This window comes from Tachyglossus aculeatus, chromosome 20 (genome assembly GCF_015852505.1).
Source record: "Tachyglossus aculeatus isolate mTacAcu1 chromosome 20, mTacAcu1.pri, whole genome shotgun sequence".
Taxonomy (NCBI): domain Eukaryota; kingdom Metazoa; phylum Chordata; class Mammalia; order Monotremata; family Tachyglossidae; genus Tachyglossus; species Tachyglossus aculeatus.
The window spans coordinates 348,267-372,038 of NC_052085.1; the positions used below are offsets into that span (position 1 = coordinate 348,267).

General features: G+C 51.4%; 1 protein-coding gene across 4 annotated transcripts; it reads right to left on the reverse strand.

Moving 5' to 3' along the window:
- Positions 1 to 12,976: 12,976 nt before the first annotated feature.
- On the reverse strand, positions 12,977 to 20,513 carry GJB6 (gap junction protein beta 6). Of its 4 annotated transcripts, none has more exons than XM_038762067.1 (2): positions 20,219 to 20,513; positions 12,977 to 14,311 (listed from the first exon to the last, which is right to left on the reverse strand). In XM_038762067.1, the coding sequence occupies exon 2, from the start codon at positions 14,284 to 14,286 to the stop codon at positions 13,501 to 13,503; it is 786 nt and encodes a 261-aa protein (XP_038617995.1). In that variant the 5' UTR covers positions 14,287 to 14,311; positions 20,219 to 20,513; the 3' UTR covers positions 12,977 to 13,500. The 4 variants fall into 4 exon arrangements, with proteins under 4 accessions (XP_038617995.1, XP_038617992.1, XP_038617993.1 ...); XM_038762064.1 differs by lacking the exon at positions 20,219 to 20,513 and adding an exon at positions 19,991 to 20,123; XM_038762065.1 differs by lacking the exon at positions 20,219 to 20,513 and adding an exon at positions 19,395 to 19,585.
- Between the last annotated feature and the right edge of the window lie 3,259 nt (positions 20,514 to 23,772).

Consider the following 23,772-nt stretch of genomic DNA (forward strand, 5'->3'; position numbering starts at 1 on the left):
TGATGATGATGATGATGGCATTTGTTAAGCGCTTACTATGTGCAAAGCACTGTTCTAAGCGCTGGGGGAGGTTATAAGGTGATCAAGTTGTCCCACGTGGGGCTCACAGTTTGAATCCCCATTTCACAGATGAGGTAACTGAGGCACAGAGAAGTTAAGTGACTTGCCCAAAGTCACACAGCTGACAGCAGAGCCGGGATTTGAACCCATGATCTTTGACTCCAAAGCCCGGGCTCTTTCCACTGAGCCACGCTGCTAAATACGATTACAATTGATCCACCCGCACCCCATAGCCCCAAACCCTGAGGGTTTCCTTTGACTCCTATCCAGGAGGCCTTCCCAGACTGAGCCCCTTCCTTCCTCTTCCCCTCGTCCCCCTCTCCATCCCCCCCATCTTACCTCCTTCCCTTCCCCACAGCACCTGTATATATGTATATATGTTTGTACATATTTATTACTCATTTATTTATTTATTTATTTATCTTACTTGTACACATCTATTCTATTTATTTTATTTTGTTAGTATGTTTGATTTTGTTCTCTGTCTCCCCCTTCTAGAATGTGAGCCCGCTGTTGGGTAGGGACTGTCTCTATGTGTTGCCGACTTGTACTTCCCAAGCGCTTAGTACAGTGCTCTGCACACAGAAAACGCTCAATAAATACGATTGATTGATTGATTGATTGGTAGAGTGTACTCTTTCAAACGCTTAGTACAGTGCCCTGCACACAGTACGGGCCCAATAAATACGATTGCTATTGATCCACCCGCACCCCATAGCCCCAAACCCTGCGGGTTTCCTTTGACTCCTATCTTGAGGCCCTGCCCCGTCCCTGGTTGCCCCCTTCCCCGGCCCGCACAGCTAGCGGAAAAGAGCACAAGCTTGGGAGGAAAAGGACGTGGGTTCTAATCCCTACTCTGCCACTCGTCTGTAGTGTGACCTACCTTGGGCAAGTCACTTCACGTCTCTGTGGCTCAGTTACCTTATCTGTAAAATGGAGATTAAGACCGTGAGCCCTATGTGGGACGTGGACTGTGCCCAACCTGATTAGCTTGTACCTATCACAGCACTTAGTGCCTGGCACATAGCAAGCGCTTAACAAATACTATTATTATTATTATTATTATTATTCTCTGGTCTGGAACTTCTCCCCTTCCCCTCCTGCCCCCACCCCCTCCTCTAAAGGATGCCCGCATCGCAGCCCCCCAGAGAAGTCTTGTGGGGGGTGTTGCAGGAGGCTGGGTGCAGTCGCAGACTCTCTGTCCCCAGGATCGATTTAATCTCCCAGTTTTTGGAATTCTGGGCGGGGGCCCCAGGCTCTGGATGAGAGCGATTCTCCACCCAGCGCCTCCTGGGGTCATGCCTCACAGCTCTTTCCTTGGCAGGATCTTTTTTTAATGGTCTTTGTTAAGCACTTAACTGGGCGCCAGACATTGTACTTAGCGCTGGGGTAGATACAAACTAATCAGGTTGGACATAGCCCATGTCCCATGTCCCACAGTTTTAATCCCCATTTTCCAGATGAGGTAACCAAGCCATAGGGAAGTTAAGTGACTTGCTCAAGGTCACCCAGCAGACAAGTGGTGGAACCGGAACTAGTACCTAGGTCTTTTTGACTCCCAGTCCCGTGCTCTATGCATTAGGCCATGCTACTTCTTTGGGATGCCCAAAATGTGCTGGACATATTTTCCCAATGGAAGGAAGGAGCACATTACTTGGTGAAGGTGGAAGGCAGAGGTGGAGGTGGTGGTAGTGGAGTTCTCCACTAGCTATAACTATAGAAGTTAGCTAACTATATGTTAGCTATAACTCTATTTATTCTGATGGTACTGACACCTATTTGTTTGGTTGTCTGTCTCCCCTTCTAGACTGTGAGCCCGTTGTTGGGTAGGGACCGTCTCTATATGCTGCCGATTTGTACTTCCCAAGCGCTTAGTACAGTGCTCTGCACACAGTAAGTGCTCAATAAATATGATCGAATGATTGAATGAATGGAGTCTGAGTTGGAGGTGGAGGCTGTGATGGAGGCAGAGGCAGAGGATGTGATGGAGGTGGAGAGAGAGGCTGTGATGGAGGTGGAGGTGGAGTCTCTGTTGGAGGTGGAAGCGGAGGCAGTGGCAGTAGACAGACTATAAACTGGCTAAGGCCATTGAACATCGATGTTGAGTCTTGGAGCCATGGCCACCTACAACTCTGTAGAGCTCAGATTTTCTCCTTCCTTTCCTTAGAAGCCCATCTGGGCAGGTGGGAAGTGTAGTGATCACTCTCTCGGAAGGGGAAGCCAGCCACCCCTTACCAGCAGCAGCAGGACAAATTCCTCATTTATGAGGCCATCACGCTCACCACTCTGGAGAGGGTGTTTAACTTATGCAAGCAGGTGTGAGGGCAGACTGACAAGGCAATGCCACCCCTGATGCAGTCCACTGCCCACCCTACCCCCTCCTTACCGTCTCCCTTCAGCTGCTGCCTCCAGCAACTGTAGTGATGCTCTCTGTTGAGCACCCACTGGGTAAAGCACATTAAAATGACGCTATTGACAGGCAGCAGAACCAGAATCCATACATGCTGAATGGTCAGCTGATTAGACATACCTATGCAAGTGCTGAAGATGGGTATACACACCCAAGTATTGGAGGTCGTATCGGTTAGGCGGATACAACTTAAAGAGTTGGCAAATTAGAAGACCTTTGAAGGTGGGGAGGGCTGAGGTTGGTGTGGTGAGTGGGATGGAAAATTCTAGACAAGTGGAGACTGCATGACCCAGGGGCCCAAGGCAGATGAGACAAGAACAAAGTATAATTAGAAGTTTGGCTTGGGAGGAGCGAAGAAAGCAAGCTGGAGAATAGGATGATATAGAAGTTGGAAGAGTACAGTGCTCTGCACACAGTAAGCGCTCAATAAATACGATTGATGATGGAGGTAATCCGACAGCTTTGAAGCCAATGCTCAGGAGTTTCTGTTAGTTCCACTCTTTGTAGTGCCTTAATAATAGTGATATTTATTTAGCACTTACTATGTGCCAAGAATTGTGCTGAGCAGTGTGATGGATGCCAGAGGATCAGCTCTGACATACTCCTTGTCCTTCAGTGGGCTCGGAGTCTGAGAGGGAGGCAGAACAGCATGTCTTAATGGAAATCAATCAATCAATCATATTTATTGAGCGCTTACTGTGTGCAGAGCACTGTACTAAGCACTTGGGAAGTACAAGTTGGCAACATATAGAGACAGTCCCTACCCAACAGTGGGCTCACAGTCTAGAAGAGCCCAGGTCTGAGAGTCGGAGGACCTGGGATCCAATCCCTGCTCTGCCACTTGTCTGCTGTGTGACCTTGATCAGATAACAACTTCTCTGTGTCTCAGTTTCCTCAAATGTAAAATGGGGATTCAGTACCTGTTCTCCCTCGTACTTAGATTGAGCCCCGTGTGGGACAGGGACTGTGTCTGACCTGCTTGACTTGTTTCTACCTCAGCACTTAGAACAGTGCTTGACACATAGTAATCACTTAACAAATGCCATTATTATTATTATTATTGTAAGATATTTTATCTCCATTTTACAGATGAGAAAATTGCAGCCCAGCAGGTCAATGAATGGCTAGGTGTTTCTTTGGGTTCTGTAGTGTGAAGAGCTGCTGGTTTTTCACCCTCAGTGGCTGCCGTGGTCCCTGCCAGATTCATATCACTAGCAGGGGAGCACTGCTAGTGAAAATAACAAGGAAAAACAGTGGTTGCTCCTCTCCTAGTTGAATAATTTCCAAGTTTGGTCAGATTCCAGCGACAGAGCTGAGGGGAGGCACAGACAGCAGTTTGTCAGGGCAATGCCTGCAGTGGACCACTGCCCCGGGGTCTCCGCCGTGGACTCAGCACTCACCTGCAAACACGTGAGCCCTGGGCAGTGTAGTAGTAGTAAAGGTATTTATTAAGCACTTACTCTGAGTGGGGCCATTGTACTAAGCCACAATGTGGCCCATGATTTTTCTGTTGTGGAAATCTATTTCTTTTAATATTGGTAAATGAGGAATCTGCAAGAAACTCTTTTATTTTCCCTTTTAAACATTCACAGCTAATGAGTAATTTCTGTAGAATGCCTCTGGTGCACAGCACTGTCCTAAGCTCTTGGGAGAGTACGATAGAGTTAGAATGCCTGCGCACAAGGAACAGTCTAGTAAATAAGATGGCACTTAGAAAATTACAGATAGGAGGAAGTAATAGAGTATTTAAGATTTCATTGACTTTGAAATGTTTAAACTACTTTTTTGACCGCAAATGAATGGTGTTTTGTTACCAAAGTTCCCTTTCTTCCCTTAACTTATTTTTCTAGGGACAGGTCTGCAGCAATGGTTTTAAAGGCTGAAATGCGTCCAGATCAACTGTTGCCTCAAGATTAGCCTTCTCCCCCGAAGCTTTCTCTCCCCAGAGCTCCATCTTCCTATCAGAATGTTTCCTTGATCTCTTCGGACTACTCAAGAAGTTCTTCTGGAGAAATCTTCCGAAGTCGCCCAAAGTTTCCCCCATCAAATGATTCCAAAAGAAACTCGCTTCCAAAGGGCAAAGATAATCTGTGGCTAGAAGGACACAGCCTGGGTCAGGAGAAGCGAGAGTCCAGCCATGCCAGCCCCCGCCTGCCTGTCGGGCTGCTGCTTTCGCTGCCCGCCTCCTGCAATCAATCAATCAATCAATCGTATTTATTGAGCGCTTACTGTGTGCAGAGCACTTTACTAAGCGCTTGGGAAGTACAAGTTGGCAGCATATAGAGGCAGTCCCAACCCAACAGTGGGCTCACAGTCACAGTCCTGCAGCAAGCTCCCAGTCCTCCAACACCCTCCACTCTGCCTGACGTCTGTCCCTCCCCAGCCCCCAGCCCCTCCACCCCCCAGACGCTCGCCTAATGACTTCTAAATGGCCACTGACCGAGGCACCGTGGCCCAGCCTAGCCATACTTGGGGCAAGCGATGTTCAGGGCCCCGAGTCTCTCCTGCCACCTGACTCTGACCCTAGCTAGCCCTGACCCTCCTGGTCCTAATCCTCACCCTAATCCTGACTCTCATTCTAAATCCTGACTCTCCTAGTCCTGATCCAGACCCTAAGTTCTGACCCCCTTGGTTCTGAGCCTGATTCTGCTCCTGACCCAGTCAATCAATCAGTCGTATTTATTGAGCGCTTACTGTGTGCAGAGCACTGTCCTAAGCGCTTGGGAAGTACAAGTTGGCAACATATAGAAACAGTCCCTACCCAACAGTGGGCTTGCAGTGTAAAAGGGGAAGACGGAGAGCAAAACCAAACATACTAACAAAATAAAATAAATAGAATAGATATGTACAAGTAAAATAAATAAATAAATAGAGTAATAAATATGTACAAACATGTATACATATATACAGGTGCTGTGGGGAAGGGAAGGAGGTACCATCCTGGTCCTGACGGTGACCCTCTCTGGGGGGATTCACTCGGAGCCCTTCCCAGCCTCGGGCGCAGGAGCCGCGGAGGAGCCGCGGAAGAACCGCGGGGGACCACCCTGGGCCTGCAATCCCTCCGGGAGCCAGCAGGTGGCAGCCGCCGCCTCGCCTGTCTTGGTCCCCGGGCGGGGTGAAGAGGCGGGGGCAGGTGCTGTTTTTCTTCCTAAAAGTCAGGAGAATCACTCGTGAGTGCTTCTGGTTTATCCTCCCCCGAAGGTGATCCTAACCAAGTCCAGCTAGGTCAGGGTCAAGGCGCAGTGCGATCAGATTGGACCTACCAGCAGTCCCCGGCCTAGTCACAGCTCAATCAATCAATCAATCAATCGCATTTATTGAGTGCTTACTGTGTGCAGAGCACTGTACTAAGCGCTTGGGAAGTACAAGTTGGCAACATATAGAGACGGTCCCTACCCAACCACGGGCTCACAGTCTAGCCTCAGTCCTCCAAGAAGCGCTTTTCCCTGCAGAAAGCAGACTCTGCGGCTGGCAAGGCCAAGGTCAGGGGCCCTCCTGCCAGCACCCACTCCTGCTTCCCAGGGGCTTGCGTCTCCTGGACAAAGGCTTGGATGGACCTGGGTCCCGGAAACTAGGGATAACCTCTGGCATTCAAAGGGCAGAATTAACTGGTGTCCAAGGTAGCACAGGCTCTGGGTTAGTTTTGGTCCATTCTGCTATGCCTGCATACAGGTGCAAATGTGCTACAGATGGGAGCTGCTGGAGACCCAGAGACAGTGTGTCAGTTTCTCTCTGCCCTTTTGGTCACAGGTGCTAGTGATACCTGTTGGCGTGAGCCCAAGCCACCAGCCTTGACCCTTTCATCAGCCCAATAGAACAGGGTCTGATCAGGCCAATTGATGATCTGTTGCTGAATTGTACTTTCCAAGCACTTAATACAGTGCTCTGCCCACAGTAAGCACTCAATAAATATGATTGAATGAATGATGATCAAAAAGCCTGGATCAGCTATTTTCCCCCACTGAGGAATCCAGGAACCAGTCTGGAGGATGGACAGGAATCAAATTAATAACAAAACACTCTCTCTCTCTCTCTCTTTATCCATAGCATGGGATATTGTCCACAATATATGCATTGAACCTGGCCATTCGGCCCAACCCAATCTGGTCCTATCAATCAATCAATCAATCAATCATATTTATTGAGCGCTTACTGTGTGCAGAGCACTGTACTAAGCGCTTGGGAAGTACAAGTTGGCAACACTTGGTGCCTACTCACTCCCCAACCCCCAGCCCTTCTCCCACACCCCCACTCCAGCCCTACTCACTCTTCCTTCATTCACCTTCCCTCCCTCCCTCCCAGGGCCCATAAGCACTCAAGTTCTCACTCTTCAAAGCCCAAGGTTCTGGGAGGGACTGGGGGAGAGCTGTAATTTATGGAGGTATCTGTAATTTATTTATTTATATTAATGCCTGTCTTCCCCCTCTAGGCTCTAAGCTTGTTGTGGGCAGAGCATTTGTCTGTTATAATTGCTCTATTGTGCTCTCCTAAGTGCTTAGTACAGAGCACTGCACACAGAGCTCTGCATGTGATTGATAGATTGATTCATCCCAGGGCCAAGCAGGGACAGGGCTGCTGGGGGAAGATGGAAGCTAGGGCAGAGGGAGTTAGGTCTAGATCCCAGGGATCTCAGACTGGGGAATTCCCATTTTGGAACATACCTGCAGTGGGTTCACTTTGTGAGACTTGGTTCTAGTGTGGGGGTCATTCAATAGATCAATCAGTGGTGATATTGAATGAGGGGGGTCTGAGTGACTATTGAGTGCAGAGCAATGTACTAAGAGCTTGGGGGTGGGGTACAACAGTTCAACAGAAGCAAAACCCACGGCCACTGATCTCAAGAAACTTTCACTCCAGGGGTCCCAGCACAAAATGTCTTTCTGTCCTTTCATTCATTCATTCATTCAATCATATTTATTGAGGGCTTACTGTGTGCAGAGCACTGTACTAAGCGCTTGGGAAGTACAAGTTGGCAGCATACAGAGACGGTCCCTACCCAACAACGGGCTCACAGTCTAGAAGGGGGAGACAGACAACAAAACAAAACATCTGGACAGGTGTCAAGTCATCAGAATAAATAGAAGTAAAGCTAGATGCACATCATTAACAAAATAAATAGAATAGTAAATATGTACAAGTAAAATAGAGTAATAAATCTGTACAAACATATACAGGTGCTGTGGGGAGGGGAAGGAGGTAGGGCAGCATGGCTCACTGGAAAGATCACGGGCTTTGGAGTCAGAGGTCATGGGTTCAAATCCCAGCTCCACCAACTGTCAGCTGTGTGACTTTGGGCAAGTCACTTAACTTCTCTGTGCCTCAGTTTCCTCATCTGTAAAATGGGGATTGACTGTGAGCCCCCCGTGGGACAACCTGATCACCTTTTAGCCTCCCCAGTGCTTAGAACAGTGCTTTGCACATAGTTAGCGCTTAAGAAATGCTATCATTATTATTATTAGGGCGGGGGGATGGAGAGAGGGAGAGGAAAGAGGGGGCTCAGTCTGGGAAGGCCTCCTGGAGGAGGTGAGCTCTCAGTAGGGCTTTGAGGGAGGAAGAGAGCTAGCTTGGCGGATGGGCAGAGGGAGGGCATTCCAGGCCAGGGGGAGGACGTGGCCGGGGGTCAACAGCGGGACAGGTGAGAACAAGGCACAGTGAGGAGATTAGCGGCAGAGGAGCGGAGGGTGTGGGCTGGGCTGGAGAAGGACAGAAGGGAGGTGAGGTAGGAGGGGGCGAGGGGATGGACAGCCTTGAAGCCCAGGGTGAGGAGTTTTTGCCTGATGTGTAAGTTGACTGGTAGCTAATGGAGATTTTTGAGGAGGGGAGTAACATGCCCAGAGTGTTTCTGCACAAAGATGATCCAGGCTGCAGCGTGAAGTATAGACTGAAGTGAGGAGAGACAGGAGGTTGGGAGATCGGACAGGAGGCTGATGCAGTGATCCAGTCGGGATAGGATGAGAGATTGAACGAGTAGGGTAGTGGTTTGGATGGAGAGGAAAGGGCGGATCTTGGCGATATTGCGGAGGTGAGACCAGCAGGTTTTGGTGACGGATTGGATGTGAGGGGTGAACGAGAGAGCAGAGTCAAGGATGACACCAAGTTTGCGGGCTTGTGAGACGAGAGGGATAGTAGTGCCGTATACAGTGATGGGAAAGTCAGGGAGAGGACAGGATTTGGGAGGGATGATAAGGAGTTCAGTCTTGGACATATTGCGTTTTAGATGGTGGGCAGACATCCAGATGGAGATGTCCTGAAAGCAGGAGGAGACATGAGCCTGAAGGAAGGGAGAGAGAGGAGGGGCAGAGATGTAGATTTGGGTGTCATCAGCGTAGAGATGATAGTTGAAGCCATGGGAGCGAATGAGTTCACCAAGGGAGTGAGTGTAGATAGAGAACAGAAGGGGACCAAGAACTGACCCTTGAGGAACCCCTACAGTAAGGGGATGGGAATGGGAGGAGGAGCCCGCAAAGGAGATTGAGAATGAACAGCCTTCCTGCTCTCCTTCCTCCTCTCATCTATTTATCCCGGCTTCCTACAATGAGCCGCCTTACCCCAGCCCCAGTCCATTTTACACCTGCTCCTTACACTCAGCTCAAATCCCAACTCTTTATGGGAGCCTTTCTCGATTAGCCCAAGGACACCTTCCCCCCAAGACCATCCTACTGCATCCAGTTCTACCCACGCTCCTGGGATCAGGTATTGGCCCACAGGATGTCATTCACCCATTCTGGGACCCCTATATATTGTCCGATGACTCTAGGAAGCCATTCTATTTGCAGGAGCTCCAAACCCATACATTCCTGGGTTTCCTTCTGACCTGGATTGACCAGCCACCCCCGAGGCCGGGGACCGCATCGGGCCTGTGCTCTGTGAGTGTCACAGGGCCGGGCTGGCTGCCAGGAGTGCGTGGGAATCGTGTGCTGATCATAGGGTTGACAGAGCCCGTGCCTGTGGTGATTAGCCATGATTAACTTCACCCACATTGTACCAATCCACCTCCTCCTCTGGCAGGCCCCACCCACCACTTCCTACCGATTCAAAGCAGTGTCTGCCCAAGGGTTTCCTGAATATGTGGTTTGGTGAACACTGGGCCCAGGGCTTAGGGTTGGGAAGGATCTGAATCTCTGGGCCAAGCTCAGGATCTAGTTGCTTAGCTAGCTCCCTGTGCTGCTCCCTTCCCCCTGGGGCAGGGGCAGATGAGGGAGACTGATGGTGGTCGGTCACTGGATGGCCGGCGTGGAGGAGGGGACAGGTGGCTGATTGGGGGTGGGGGGAAGAGGGGACTGTCCCAGATGGGCAGCTCCCCTGCCACAGGTGAAATGCTAAAAGAAACTCCTGCATTTTGCATCATCCCTATCCTGCCTCCTGGCTGCTGGTGGGGTCCATAAATGCCACCCACTAATTGATTGAGTGAGTGACACTAATTGCTGGTAGAGGGAGAGTGCAGAGAGAGGCCACACCAGCCACAGCTACTGCAGTGCCCTCCACCCACGGGAAAGCATTGGGAGAGGACAAGGGGCAGGTACTACCATGCTGTGGGACCCTTAGCTCTCAGCCTAACTTCTATTTCCCCGGCAACATGGAGCAGACAGGGAGGAGTTACATTCTGGGGATCTGGGGTGGGGAGAGCCACAGCAAGGTACCATCAGAGGTGTTGCACATGGAGTTGTCAGCTCCCAAATCCCTCCCTTCCTCCTCGCTCCTGGAAACATTTCTTCTCCCAGCCAGGGGAAGGCACCGGAACCCATTCCAATGGGGACCCCTATATGTTGCCAACTTGTACTTCCCAAGCGCTCAGTACAATGCTCTGCACACTGTAAGCGCTCAATAAATATGATCCCCCTCGCCTGCCCTCCATCCCCCCGTCTTACCTCCTTCCCTTCCCCGCAGCACCTGTATATATGTATATATGTTTGTACATATTTATTACTCTATTTATTTATTTATTTTACTTGTGCTTATGTATTCCATTTATTTTATTTTGTTAATATGTTTGGTTTTGTTCTCTGTCTCCCCCTTCTAGACTGTGAGCCCACTGTTGGGTAGGGACTGTCTCTATATGTTGCCAATTTGTACTTCCCAAGCACTTAGTACAGTGCTCTGCACACAGTAAGCGCTCAATAAATATGATTGATTGATTGATTGATTGATTGACCCGTGCAGATGGAAACAGTAGTGGGGCAGAAGGATTGGGAAGAACCATGGGTGAGGAGGGATCCCCGGGGGAATGCTGTGTTCCATAGGCCGACTGCTTTTTAATGGTATTTGTTAAGCACTTACTAAGTGCCAAACGCTGTTCTAAGCACTAGGGTAGATACAACTACATTAGGTTGGACAGTCCCTGTCTCACAGCCTAAGAAAGAGGAAGTAGGATTTAATTTCCATTTTACAGTTGAGTAAGCAGACACAGACAAGTGAAGGGACACTTGCCCAAGGTCACACATCAAGCCCTGGGCAGAGTCAGGATTCGAACCCAAGTCTTCGGACTCCTAGGTCCCTGCTCTTTCCACTAGGCCATACTGCTTCTCAGGTTGCCAGCCATGTTTGGGGAGGCAGGCAGAGATGTGGGGTAAAGGACAGGAGTGAGGGACATTCCCCTCTCCCATTCTCTTCACTCTCCCTGCCCTCCCTGCCAGTTCTCTGCAGGGGTGCAGACTGGTTTCTGATGGGAGTGGGCAGCATTGGAGCCAGAAATAGGGCATTTCTGTTCCCAAATCCCCTTTCACCAGGATGAGGTTCAATACATATAGCAGGAAACACCTCCAGGCTACAGGTGGTAAGCAACAGAATTCATTGTTCAGGTACAAGTGGAAGTTTGCTAGATCAGGGAGGAGTTATCGTGGCTCAGTGGAAAGAGCACGGGCTTTGGAGTCAGAAGTCATGGGTTCAAATCCCAGCTCTACCATTTGTCAATTGTGCGACTTTGGGCAAGTCACTTAACTTCTCTATGCCTCAGTTACCTCATCTGTAAAATGGGGATTAAGACTGTGAGCCCCATGTGGGACAACCTGATTACCTTGGAACCTCCCCAGTGCTTAGAACAGTGCATTGCACATAGTAAGCGCTTAATAAATGCCATCAAAAAAAAAACAGGTCACTAGAGGAGAATGGTGATGTTGGTCAGGCCATTGCTAGTCCTGAGGGTTCTCTGGACAAAAGGACAGAGCTGGGGTCCGGAGCAGGTGAGTGTGTACGATCAACTCCCACCAAGTGCAGGTCAAGAATGCCGGCCCCTGCGCAGCCACTCAGTGGCAGAGGAGGAGAATCGAGCCACTGATGATGATGCCAGGGGCAACCTAGAAGAATGAGGGCAGGGCCTACTGGCTGAGGGCCCCAACTCCTAACCTGAGGAGCTCTGCAGGAACCTGGAGGCTGGGCAGGAGCTGCAGCATGGCCTAGTGGCAAGAGCACGGGCTTGGGAGTCAGAGGATGTGGTTTCTAATCCCGGCTCCACCACTTGTCTGCTGCGTGCCCTTGGGCAAGTCGCTTGACTTCTCTGTGCTTCAGTTACCTCATCTGTAAAATGGGGATTAAGACTGTGAGCCCCACGTGAGACAACCTGATTACCTTGTATCCACCTCAGTGCTTAGAACAGTGCTTGGCACATTGTAAGCACTTAACAAATATTATTATTATTGTTATTATTATTAACAGACCCCTTCCGTTGGGCTGGGCTGCCTCCTGACTTTTCTTTCAAACAACCAGGCCTGAGCCTTAGGCCGGATCTCTCAATCGTCTGGACACTAGTTCCCCTCCCCCTCACTTTTTGGGCTGGGGAAAGCCACTCTAGCTGGGCCATCACACTGCTATCACAGTTTGGGAAGTGGCCTCAAATTCCAAATGCACGTGTGGCCAACCATGTGTGTTTTGTTAGTATGTTTGGTTTTGTTCTCTGTCTCCCCCTTTTAGACTGTGAGCCCACTGTTGGGTAGGGACTGTCTCTATATGTTGCCAACTTGTACTTCCCAAGCGCTTAGTACAGTGCTCTGCACACAGTAAGCGCTCAATAAATACGATTGATTGATTGTGATACTCCACCTCCAGCCCCATAGCACTTAAGAACATATTCTTAAGTACATACACAAAACTCTACTGCTTCCTCTACTTAACAGTATTTTAATGTCTGCCTGCCCCACTAGATTGTAGGCTCCTTGAGGGCAGGGATTGTGTTTAGCAATTGTATTGAATCAATCAGATTTATTGAGTACTTATTGTGTGCACAGCACTGCCCTAAATGCTTGGGAGAGTACAATATGAGTTGGTACTCTCCCAAGTGCTTAGTACAAGGATCTGCTCTCAATAAGTGCTCAATACATATCATCGATTGATCGACTGAGGGGGACACTGAGTCCATTTAGCTTGAACCAGAAGCAAAGCTGAAAATGTGGAGAAAAACTAACACAGGAAGACATGGCACCTAACATGTGACATTTTATCGGGTCAGTGTCGGTCTTTAAATTCAGTGGTCACGCTGCCAGGAGGTTAAAATATTTACCGGACAAGCTTTCTGGGACTTGAAAGTTGGGATACTTGCAGTACCATTTTATTTTTTAGGCAAGACTACAGAAGCTCTTTTTAATGACTCAGCTTTGCACTACAAAACTCTTCACATGGAATACCAAGTACTAAAAAAAAAAATACTTTTTACCCAAGTTTGTACTCAAAAGTAATCAGTTCGATAAAAACGGCTCTCATTGTGGATGTTGCTAGACCGAGCCAAATATCCACGACCCCCGCATCGGGCCGGGAGGGACCCCTGTCCCTTCGAAGATACTGGATGATCAGCTTCTCGTTCTGAGCGGCCTCTGTCCCGGAGCTGCAGGCTCACGGATCTCCTGCCCTGCCGGAGCTGGGCTAGGCTGGCTACAGAGACTCGCCTATGGTGTTACGAGTTTAGTTTGTGGCTTTAAAAGCCAGAAACCCCCCGCAGAAACAAGGCCATGTACCGTTCTAACCCATTCTGTTCATGGGGGGCATGGAGCCGGGGGATGGGGAGGAAAGGCCTCGGATGGGCGGAGGAACAAAGCTCCCCTCTAACTCGGGAAGCCTGGAATGGCATTCGACGCGCCCTCCGCAATCAGCTCGTTCATCTCGTTCTGCTTGGCCTCCTTCGTGGGCGGGCCTGAGTGGCTCCTCTGGGCCTGAGCCCGCTTGGACTGCCTGAAGCAGACCTTCATCAGCAGGTAGCAGAGCTCCGCCACATTCAGCAGCATGCAGATCACCGAGGCCGAGACCATGAAGATGGTGAAGACGGTCTTCTCAGTGGGCCGCGAGATGAAGCAGTCCACGACGTTGGGGCAGGGGTCGGCGCTGCACTTCAACACCCACGGCAGGTTGTAGCCGTTGTACAGGAAGTAGAACACGTACATGAAGGATGCCTCGAAGAGGATTCTGAAGAAAATGCTGCTGGTGTAGGTCCACCACAAGGCTCCCTCGATCCGGACCTTCTGCCTCTTGATCTCCTCAATATCTTTGAACTCGCTCTTCTTCTCTCCCCGCCTGAACTTCCTGGCCTTCTCATGCCGGCTGTAGGCCACGTGCATGGCCACCAGCAGGGCCGGGGTGGAGACGAAGATGAGCTGCAGAGCCCACAGACGGATGTGCGACACGGGGAAGAAGTGGTCGTAGCACACGTTCTTGCACCCCGGCTGCAGCGTGTTACAGACAAAGTCCTCTTGCTCGTCCCCCCACACTTCTTCGGCCGCCACGACCAGGATCATCACGCGGAAGATGAAGAGGACGGTGATCCAGATCTTTCCGATGCTGGTGGAGTACTTGTTGACGCCTCCGATGAAGGTGTGCAGCGTGCTCCAGTCCATGGTGGTGTCGGTGGGCTAGTCCCCGCTGATGGGAGAGAGACACAGAAGCAGTAGAAAACCATTAGGTCTCAGAAAAACGAGGCAGTCTTATCTGTGAAATGTCAGTGCTACAGAGGTACCCAACCTAGCCGCTCTCTTCCTCGCCCAGCCCGCTCTCCAGGCTCGAGGTCTGCATGCTCACTCTGTGATAAGTCAGTTGATGATTAATAACAGTGATAACAATAATTGTGGTATTTGTTAAGCACTTCCTAACACTGCCAAACACTGTAGTAGATCACAGCTGATCAGATCAGATCTAGTCCTTATCCCACCAACTCTATTGTATCATTCTCTCCCAAGCCCTTGGTACAGTGCTCTGCACAGAGGAAGTGTTCAATAATATATGACTGATTAATCCCATCTGGATCCCAGAGTCTAAGGGGGAAGGAAAACAGGTATCTTACCCCCATTTCACTGAGGAGACTAAGGCACAGAGAAATTAAGTGAGACTTGCCTGAAGTCACATAGCAGGTTAGTGGCAGAGCTGGCTTACATCTACCCCAGTGCTTAGTACGGTGCCTGGCACATAGTAAGTGTTTAACAAACACCATTTTAAAACAAGGTTTTCTGAATCCCACTCCTCTAAGACCACTCTGCTTCTCACACAGAAGCAGCATTAAACAGGAGATAAAAATTTGACGGTCATTTTGCCGGCTAAGTGTTTGGGGTCAAATAAAGACGTCTCTTTTGAATGAAATTGCCAGACATCCATTCTTCGGGTCAGAGGTCCTGCTGAGTGAGTAAGGAGAAGAGAAGGTGAAATCTGATGTACTCGGATGCCGGTGCTCTTTCTAGCCCTGAAGGACAAAGACTCCTCCGTGATTCGCTTTGCCTGAGCTACAGTTTTCAACTGAGTGAGTTTCAGGCAGCTGGGGTGCTCCAAGCAAGTTGCTCAGAGTGAATTTTGGCCTTGCTCCCCTCCGGCACCCCCTTGTAGGTGACCCAGGGTCCAACGCTTCCTGCCCTGCGTCCCCATGTCCTGTGACCTGGAGCCTGTCACAGACAAGGCATTGGGAGGGGAGGGTAAGGGGAGGGTAAGGGGAGGGCAGTCCCTGCGCCTGGGATAGGAGTCCTGCCCTCAAGGGTCAGCAAAGGGATGGGGGAACAGGCCCCTCTCTTCTGGCTTTGCGTTGAAGGAACCCCTGAAGCCACCCTGCCTAGTGAGTGTTCTGCTGGCCCCTGCCCCACCCCAGGCCTTCACCTTCTCAGCCCAGTGTCAATCATTCCCAGTAACACCTGCTCCTCTTCTCTCTTAAGCTGGGAGCTCCCGGGGGAGTGGGGGTGGTCCCTGAACCAATTTCTTTGTATCCTCCACTCCAGAGTTTAGCCCAGTGCAAGTGCCAAGTACCATCATAACAGTATTATTAATAAGAAAATTAATAAAAATTAAATACAGAAAGCTCAAGCTAGAAGATGTTCAGAGGTCAAGACTAGCTCTGAAGGTGGGCTGTCTCCCAAGACATAGAAATAGGTGGTTGGACACAACCATCAGGTCCCGAAGATACCCCGGACTCTGCCACCCCTCTGACCCAACGATGTGATTGTGAGTGTGACAGAGTCCGTGCCATGCCGCAGGGTCTCTGGGCCCCAGAACCGCCCCTCCCAACCCCCAACCCACCTCAAATCACTGTTCTCCACAAGCTGGGGGCAGCACCCAAACCTTCAGCCACCTGGTTTCTCAGCTCCTCTAAGTGGGAGATGGTCCGTCCACCTACTGTCAGTGAGAGTGCTGGGCACTGGTGGGCTCTGCCAAGCCCAGAGTTATTAGACACTTCAAAGAGAACATCATGCGAGATCCAGGTTCCAGGCCACTCCCCGCACGAGGCTGACTGACCCCAGTCCAAGTCCCACCAGGGCCAGGCTGTTGGGAAGAGGACAGTGCGCTCCATTCCCGGATTGGTGAGGGAGCGGGAGTGGATGGAATCGTGGATCCACTGAGCAAGCAGGATTGGACGGAATAGTTGTGGATCCATCGCCTCTGGAGGCTCCTGGCTCTCCTGCCCTTCACTTCCCAGACGTGGCAGCCCCCACAGGCAGGAGGGAGGGAGGGAGAGAAGAAAGAAGGGAGGAGGGAGGGAGAGAAGAAAAAAGGGAGGGAGGGAAGGAGGGAGGGTCAGACCCCACAGGCAGGCGGGACACACAGGTAGATGAAATGGCCTTGCTGAAGAGATTATGCAGCAAAGCTAGTTGAGCTTCCTCTGATGGCCCAATCTTAACTGGGTGCAGGGGACGGACTGGATGGGTGTGGAGAAGTGGGGTGGAGGAAGAGATGAAAAGACAAGTCTACAACATTTAGAGTGTGCACACATATGCACACCATTATATGGTGATCTTTTCCAAATAATCTGATTTGGAAGACTTTCAGGTTAAATACATTCATCAAATTCTCCTTCTGCTTCCATTTCCAGTAAAAAAAAATCCAGCAATAAATAGCATGAAATCAGGGCCCTTGACAATTTCATTAAACAAAACATGGAGAATCAGTCTGTTCCTCAAAAAACCTATTTCAGTCAATAGGCAAAATATTAACTCTGTCTAAACAAATTTATCCAAGAGGTTCATTTTAACTAATAATTTTCAGTTTCTCCCTGAGGAAAATGAGCACACGTGCTTGAAGAAGTCAGCTCACAAGAATGTAGGTGCATTTGAGATGAAAAAGATAAAAGAATTTTCTTGGTAATATATAATTACCACAGGTAACTCAGTGTCAAAACCCATTATTAAAGCCTCAGGACTATTCTAAACACCTTAATCTTGAAAAATTCCATGGCTTCCTTGGGGAGAGAATAAAATGGAATAAAATGATTCAGGAGGCAGGCAGGGAGGAAGAACGTTGGGGTTCATAGCTTGGTCTACTATGGTTTTGTCCCCACTTCCTCTGAAGTGTCTGAGTGATGCTTAATACCTCGATTCATTCTTTTCCTGAAGAGTTTTGTCATGAGTGCTTGCCAGAATAACACTATTTAGATCATTAGATGAAAGGCTCCAGAGGAGTCTAGAACACATTAAGAACACCTTATTAACCTTCACTGCTCCCCAGGGGGTGAGGGTGGGGGAGATGAACCTGGATGATTCTAGTCTAGTCAGTGTGATTATTTTCTCTTTACAAATAGAGAAACTGAGTCAGGAAGTATTGCGATTATCCAAGGCCACGGACTGGGCAGGGGCAGAGGAGCGGGTCTGGTGTCCAGCACCCAGCTCACAGGTCCCCTGGGCTGCAGAGATTGAAGGCTGTGGGTAAGAGGAACAGCGCCAAAAAACCATTCCTTGCAGAGGCTTTTCCAAAGTGATTTCTATGAAATCTCAGAGCACCAGGCTCAGAGACATAACCAACAGTGCCCTCAGCCCCACAACACGTAAGTACCTATCTAAAATTTATTTTAATGTCCGAGTCCCTCTCTAGACTGTGAGCTCCTTGTGGGCAGGGAACGTGTCTTGCCACCGTTAGACTGTACTCTCCCAAGCGCTTAGTACAGTGCTTTGCAGACAGTAAGTGCTCAATAAATACAATTGATTGAGGTCTTGCTTCTGATCCTCCGCCCCTGCCTAACACTCAGGGAGCCAGCCAGCTGCCCCCTTCCCCTGCATGTATGGCTTCAGCAGGCACCACCCGTTGAGGGAGGAACAACCCAAGTCCATTTTGCAAAATCATTTTAGCGCAGTTTTGAGCCTCTCCTACTCCACAACTCCAGAGCCATGAAAAGGAAATTTTAGGGCCACCTTCCAGATTTCTTTAAGCACCACTCAAATGCACCAGAAATCAGGAGATTCCATGGAAGCAGTGTGGCTTAGTGAACACAAGACAAGAGAGTCAGGAGACCTGAGTTCTAATCTGAGTTGCCACTTTCCCTTTTGTGATTTTGGGCAAGTCATTTAACTACTCTGTTGCTCAGTTTTCTCATTTGTAAAGTGGGGATTAAACATCTGTTCACCCGTCCCGCTTAGACTGTGAGTCCTATGTACAGCAGGGACTGTGTCTGATCTGCATATCTTGTATCTTTCCCAGCACTTAGTAAATTGTTTGGCACATAGCAAGCGGTAAATATCATTATTTTCATTATTATTATTATTTGTCTTTTTAAGATTACCAAGTACTAGTTTAAAATGCAGCTGTTAATTCTCATGAAAAAGTCAACATCAAAAATCCTTCAATAAACAGGTTTCTTGGTCGAGCCACTTAATGACAGACTTCTAATTCTTGTGTCTTAAGGAGCTTTAAATGGTCAAAATTCTCTGCTGAAAAATAATTAAAAGGGAGAAAACCTCATATATTTATGAAAACTTCCCCTTCCCTTCCACTCCAAACAATACTTTTCCACTGCCCAAGTCCTTGAATAAGGGAGAGCTCGCCCCACAAAAAGAGACCTAAGAACCTCATGAAGTTTAAAAGTTGAACCTAACCACTGAACCTAAAGTTACACAACTATTTTCTGATGTGCCTAATGGGTGCATCTTAGAGCACTTAGGCCATGTCTCAGCCTCCAAGCAAGATGGTCTCTCAGCTGTTTTGGGTGACAGGGCTGAATGACCGTGGCAAGGGAGAAAGAGGAAGGAGAGGCCCCAGGCAGGCAGAAGTCAAGCTAGACTGTGATGCGGGCAGCATGACCTGATCTTCAGGAAGTCTTCACAGCCAGGCCTTCCGGAGATGGAGACGGGACCAAAGCAAGCTGTGAGAGCCCTTCAAAGGCCCAACGTCCTTCTGCCCCACTGTTGCTCTGGAGGTCTCACTCTATTTGGGGTGGGGGCTGGGGGTGAGGGAGGCAAGCAGAGGTGAGGAGGTGGGGTTTTCCGAGAGTCCTTCAGGCCAGATTCCCATCCCTCTATCCCAGACTTATCAAGCACCAGATGAGGGAAGAGTTAGAAAGTGACAGAAGCCAGGCTCAAAAGGACTGTTGAAGCACTTTGTGCCGTGCGTTGTACCCAGCGGATGCTCCCTAACATGAGCCCGTTGTTGGGTAGGACCGTCTCTATATGCTGCCGACTTGTACTTCCCAAACGCTTAGTACAGTGTTCTGCACACAGTAAGCGCTCAACAAATACGACTGACTGAATGAATGAATGGTTATTACCACTACTCCTGTTTAGCTTCAGGATCCACGTGGAACCATCCCAAAGGCAGGTGACTCCTCCGTGGATTGGAGGGGGTGGTGGTGAGTGGCAGTAGGGTCTGTGCCTCGGTTTCCCAGCTGTATCCCCTTTCCCTCGGCTCAGTTCGATCCTTCCCTCTCGGGCCCCTGGGCCTCGCTGGAATAGCAGCCTCGGAGCGGCCGGTCTCCGGCCACTAACAGAGGGCACCAGGGGACTGGTTCCAAGTGGACTCTGGATCTGCAGTCCTGCGGCGCCAGGCTGGCTGGACCTAGCCCCCTGTTCCCCTTCCTCCCATCCCCCCTGGGAGCCATGGCCCACTTTCATGGAGAATCAGTCGGGCCAACAGAGTGAAAACTGCCCTGACAGCCTTCCCCCAGCCTCCTGGCCCTCACCTGGACCGGGGAAGGCTTCAGGCCTGCAGCCACGGCTTCATCCCAGCTCCTTAAGGAAGTGGCGGGAAACACCTGATCCAGGTGTGACCTGGGGTGGACAGGCCTGACCTCACCATCGCCTGGGGAGCCCTGGGTGCGAGTCCTGCTCCCCTCGCCTTCCCCCCAACTGGGGTGCCAACAGTTACCTATAACTGCAGGTGTCCTGGCTCCGCAGGCCCTTGGTCCCCAGCTGGGCTTCACGGGGGGTGACCGTCCCACTCTGGGGCCCCGGTCCCACTCTCCTCCCTCCGGGGAGGTCTGGTCCCCCTGTTTGGTCAGCGTGGGGCGGGCAGAGAGGGGACAGAGGAGGAAGAGGAGGAGGAAGGAGTCACACACACGTCCCGGGAGGCTCGCAAACAACACGCGCGGGAAACCTGTTGTGCAAGTCCATTAGCAGCAGCAGCCAGCCGGGTTCACAGCCAACCGAGTCCCCCGCCTTCTGCACCGCATCTGGCCGGGGAGCCCGGGGTCGATAGCTCGGGGGTGGGAGGTGGGGGTCGATAGCCCGGGGCTGCCGGTCACGGGGCCCGGGAAGAAGAGGCCAGAGGAGGAAATAGGTCACTTGTGGTTGGGGGGGAGGTCAGTGCAGTGGGGTTGAATCTGGAGGCCTCCCCTCCTCCCTCTGGGGACCCCCCGCCCCTCGGACTGGGGGTGTGGGGCGGGAGGCGCCGTGGCCACCTCGCTGACCCCGGGGGCGAGCTCCCGGGGCACGGGTAGGGCCAGCTATAGGGCCACCACTTTTCTCCAGCGGCGTGGAGGAGGCTTACCTGGGCGGCGGGCCGGGGGTCAGTTGGGCAGCATGGGGCGGGGGGGGGGGCGCTCTGGGGGGTGGGGGGCTCTGGGGCCCCGTGTGACCCCGGGCTCGGCGGGAGAAGGCCGGTCCCGCGGCTCCAGGCTAAGGCTGGCGGCCCCCACCGGCACCGCCTTTTAACCGCCCCACCCCGCCCCCTGACGCGGCCCGCGGACCCGCGGAGGAGGCGGTGCAATTAGCTGGTTTCGCTCCGGCCCCAGGGAGAGGACCGGCCGCCGGGCCCCGGACCCTGTCCTTGTCCCGGCCCCGGCCCCGGCCCCGGCCCCTATACCAGTCCCTGCCCGTGCCCCTGCACCTGCAAGTGCTCCTGCATCTGCCCGTGTTCCTGCCCCAGCCCCAGCCCCTAATCCTGTACCTGCCCCTGCACCATCCCCGGCCTCTGTCCCTGGACCGGCCCCGGCCCCTGCCCCTACACCTGTCCCTGTACCTGCCCCTGCCCCGGCCCCTGCACCTGTAAGTGCCCCTGTATCTGTCCCTGCCCGTGCCCCTGCACCTCTAAGTGCCCCTATACCTTCCCCTACCCGTGCCTCTGCACCTGTAAGTGCCCCTGTATCTGTCCCTACCCGTGCCCCTGCACCTGTAAGTGCCCCTGTATCTGTCCCTACCCGTGCCCCTGCAAGTGCCCATGTATCTGTCCCTACCCGTGCCCCCGTACCTGTAAGTGCCCCTGTATCTGTCCCTACCCGTGCCCCTGTACCTGTAAGTGCCCCTATATCTGCGTGCCCCTGCACCTGTAAGTGCCCCTGAATCTGTCCCTACCCGTGCCCCTGCACCTCTAAGTGCCCCTATACCTGTCCCTGCCCGTGCCCCTGCACCTGTAAGTGCCCCTGTATCTGTCCCTACCCGTGCCCCTGCACCTCTAAGTTGCCCCTATACCTGTCCCTACCCGTGTCCCTGTACCTGCAAGTGCCCCTGTATCTGTCCCTACCCGTGCCCCCGCGCCTGTAAGTGCCCCTGTATCTGTCCCTACCCGTGCCCCTGCACCTGTAAGTGCCCTGTATCTGTCCCTACCCGTGCCCCTGCACCTGTAAGTGCCCCTGTATCTGTCCCTACCCGTGCCCCTGCACCTGTAAGTGCCCCTACCCCAGACCCTGATTCTGTACCTGCCCCTGCCCCTGCCCCAGCCCCGGCCTCTGCCCCCGTACCTGCTCCTGCCCCTGCACCTGTCCCTGCCCGTGCCTCTGCACCTGTAAGTGCCCCTGCCGCTGCCCCCCGCATCCTTCTAGACCGCTCACTTCTAGACTGTGAGCCCACTGTTGGGTAGGGACTGTCTCTATATGTTGCCAACTTGTACTTCCCAAGCGCTTAGTACAGTGCTCTGCACACAGTAAGCGCTCAATAAATACGATTTAAAAAGGCTCCTCCCCAGCCTTCTCCTCCTCCGCTTCTCCACTCCGTGTGACTTTTGTGACTTGAGGACCGGCCACTCCCGGATTCTCTCTCAGGCCCCGGTTCTGGGGGCACTGTCCTCTCCTGGGCTCCTCTTCCTACCTCTCCAGCCGCTCCTCCTCAGCCTCCTTTGCCGGCACTTCTTCCCCCTCCGCCGCACCCCCTCCCTGGTGGGGGTCCCACAAGGCTCAGTCCTTGGTCCCCTTCTCTTCTCACTTTATACTCGCTCCCTCAGGGAGCTCATCCGCACTTGCGGCTTCAGCCAACGCCTCTATGCGGAAGACTCCCAAATCTGCCTCTCACCTAATCTACAATCCCACATTTCCTCTTGCCTTCAGGACACCTCCACCTACATGGTTTGTTGACGAATTAAGCTTAAGTACCTGAATCTAAATTTCTTTCCTCCCCGCCCCCACATCCTCTCTGTTCCACCCTACACCACCGTCCGGGACCCACAGGCTTGCAGTCTGACTGCCTTCTTGGGTTCCTCCCTTCCCTTTGCCCCCACAGTCAATTGGTCTCTAAATCCTTTAGTTAGTCCTCAATATTCCACAGATCCACCCTTTCCTCTCCATTTCCAACTATGCTCGTGCACAAGAAGCACAAGTCTTCTCCTAGATGGATTATTGCAACAGCCTCCTCACCAACCTCCCTACTCCAGCTTCTTACCCTTCAGCTTCACCTCCTTCCACATCCTCACAGATCTCCTTGCTTCCAGCCTCACCTCAGTAGCCTCCTTACCAATCCCCTTCCCTTCATATCCTCCAAAGGAATGCCTCCCTCTTCAGCCTCACTGGACCATGGTTCTCCCCAAAGTTCTCCTAAGAAGCTTCTTCCTCCAAGGAGTCTCTAGCCACCCTCAGTCCTCCACTAGGCTCACATCCTCAGCCCCTGGAGACTCCTACGTACTGATGTTTATATTCCATATCCACTTTACCAATGTTCATGTGCAGCCTTTGAGAGTTCATCTTATGTGTGTTTTTCTTCAAGAAGAAAGTTACCTAGTAGAAAGAGTACACACCTGGGAGTCCGAGGAACTGGGTTCTAATTCCTGCTCTGCACTTGTCTGCTGTGTGACCTTAGTTTAATTAAGTCACTTTTAACTTCTCTGTGCCTCAGTTCCCTTATATGCAAAATGGGGATTCAATATCCGTTCTCTCTCCTACTTAGGTCTGCGAGCCCCATATAATCCCTGATTATCTTGTATCTACTCCATTGCTTAGTACAGTGCTTGGCAGATAGTAAATGCTTTAAAATACCATTATTATTATTAATAATAACTCCCCCCTTGAGGCTGACCTCCTGGAGGGCAGGGCAGGGCAGTGGGTTTTACTAAGCCCTGTTTAATGCTCAGTGCACAGCAGAGCTTACCACAGCCTGTCGGGGAGGAAGGTGACACTGATGCCCAGAGAGGATCTTCCCCAAGTGATGACTTGCCCAGAGTTTTCTGGGCATTTACGGATTTATGGAAGGAGAAGGAATTTGGGGAGGAAGGTGTGTGTGTGCATGCATGTGTGCATGTGTGTGTGTGTGTGTGTGTGTATGCATGCACACACGCACATAGAGAGAAAGTGAGGCTGGGCAGTGGGGAAGGCAGGCTTTTTGAGACAGAAATGGGGTTCAGTAACCCGGTCCCCCTGCTCCCCACTCCCTCTGATGCTGGCTCATTTTCTTGCACAGGAAGAGCAGATCAGTCCAAAGCCAGCCCAGCTCCAGGCTAGAACCAAG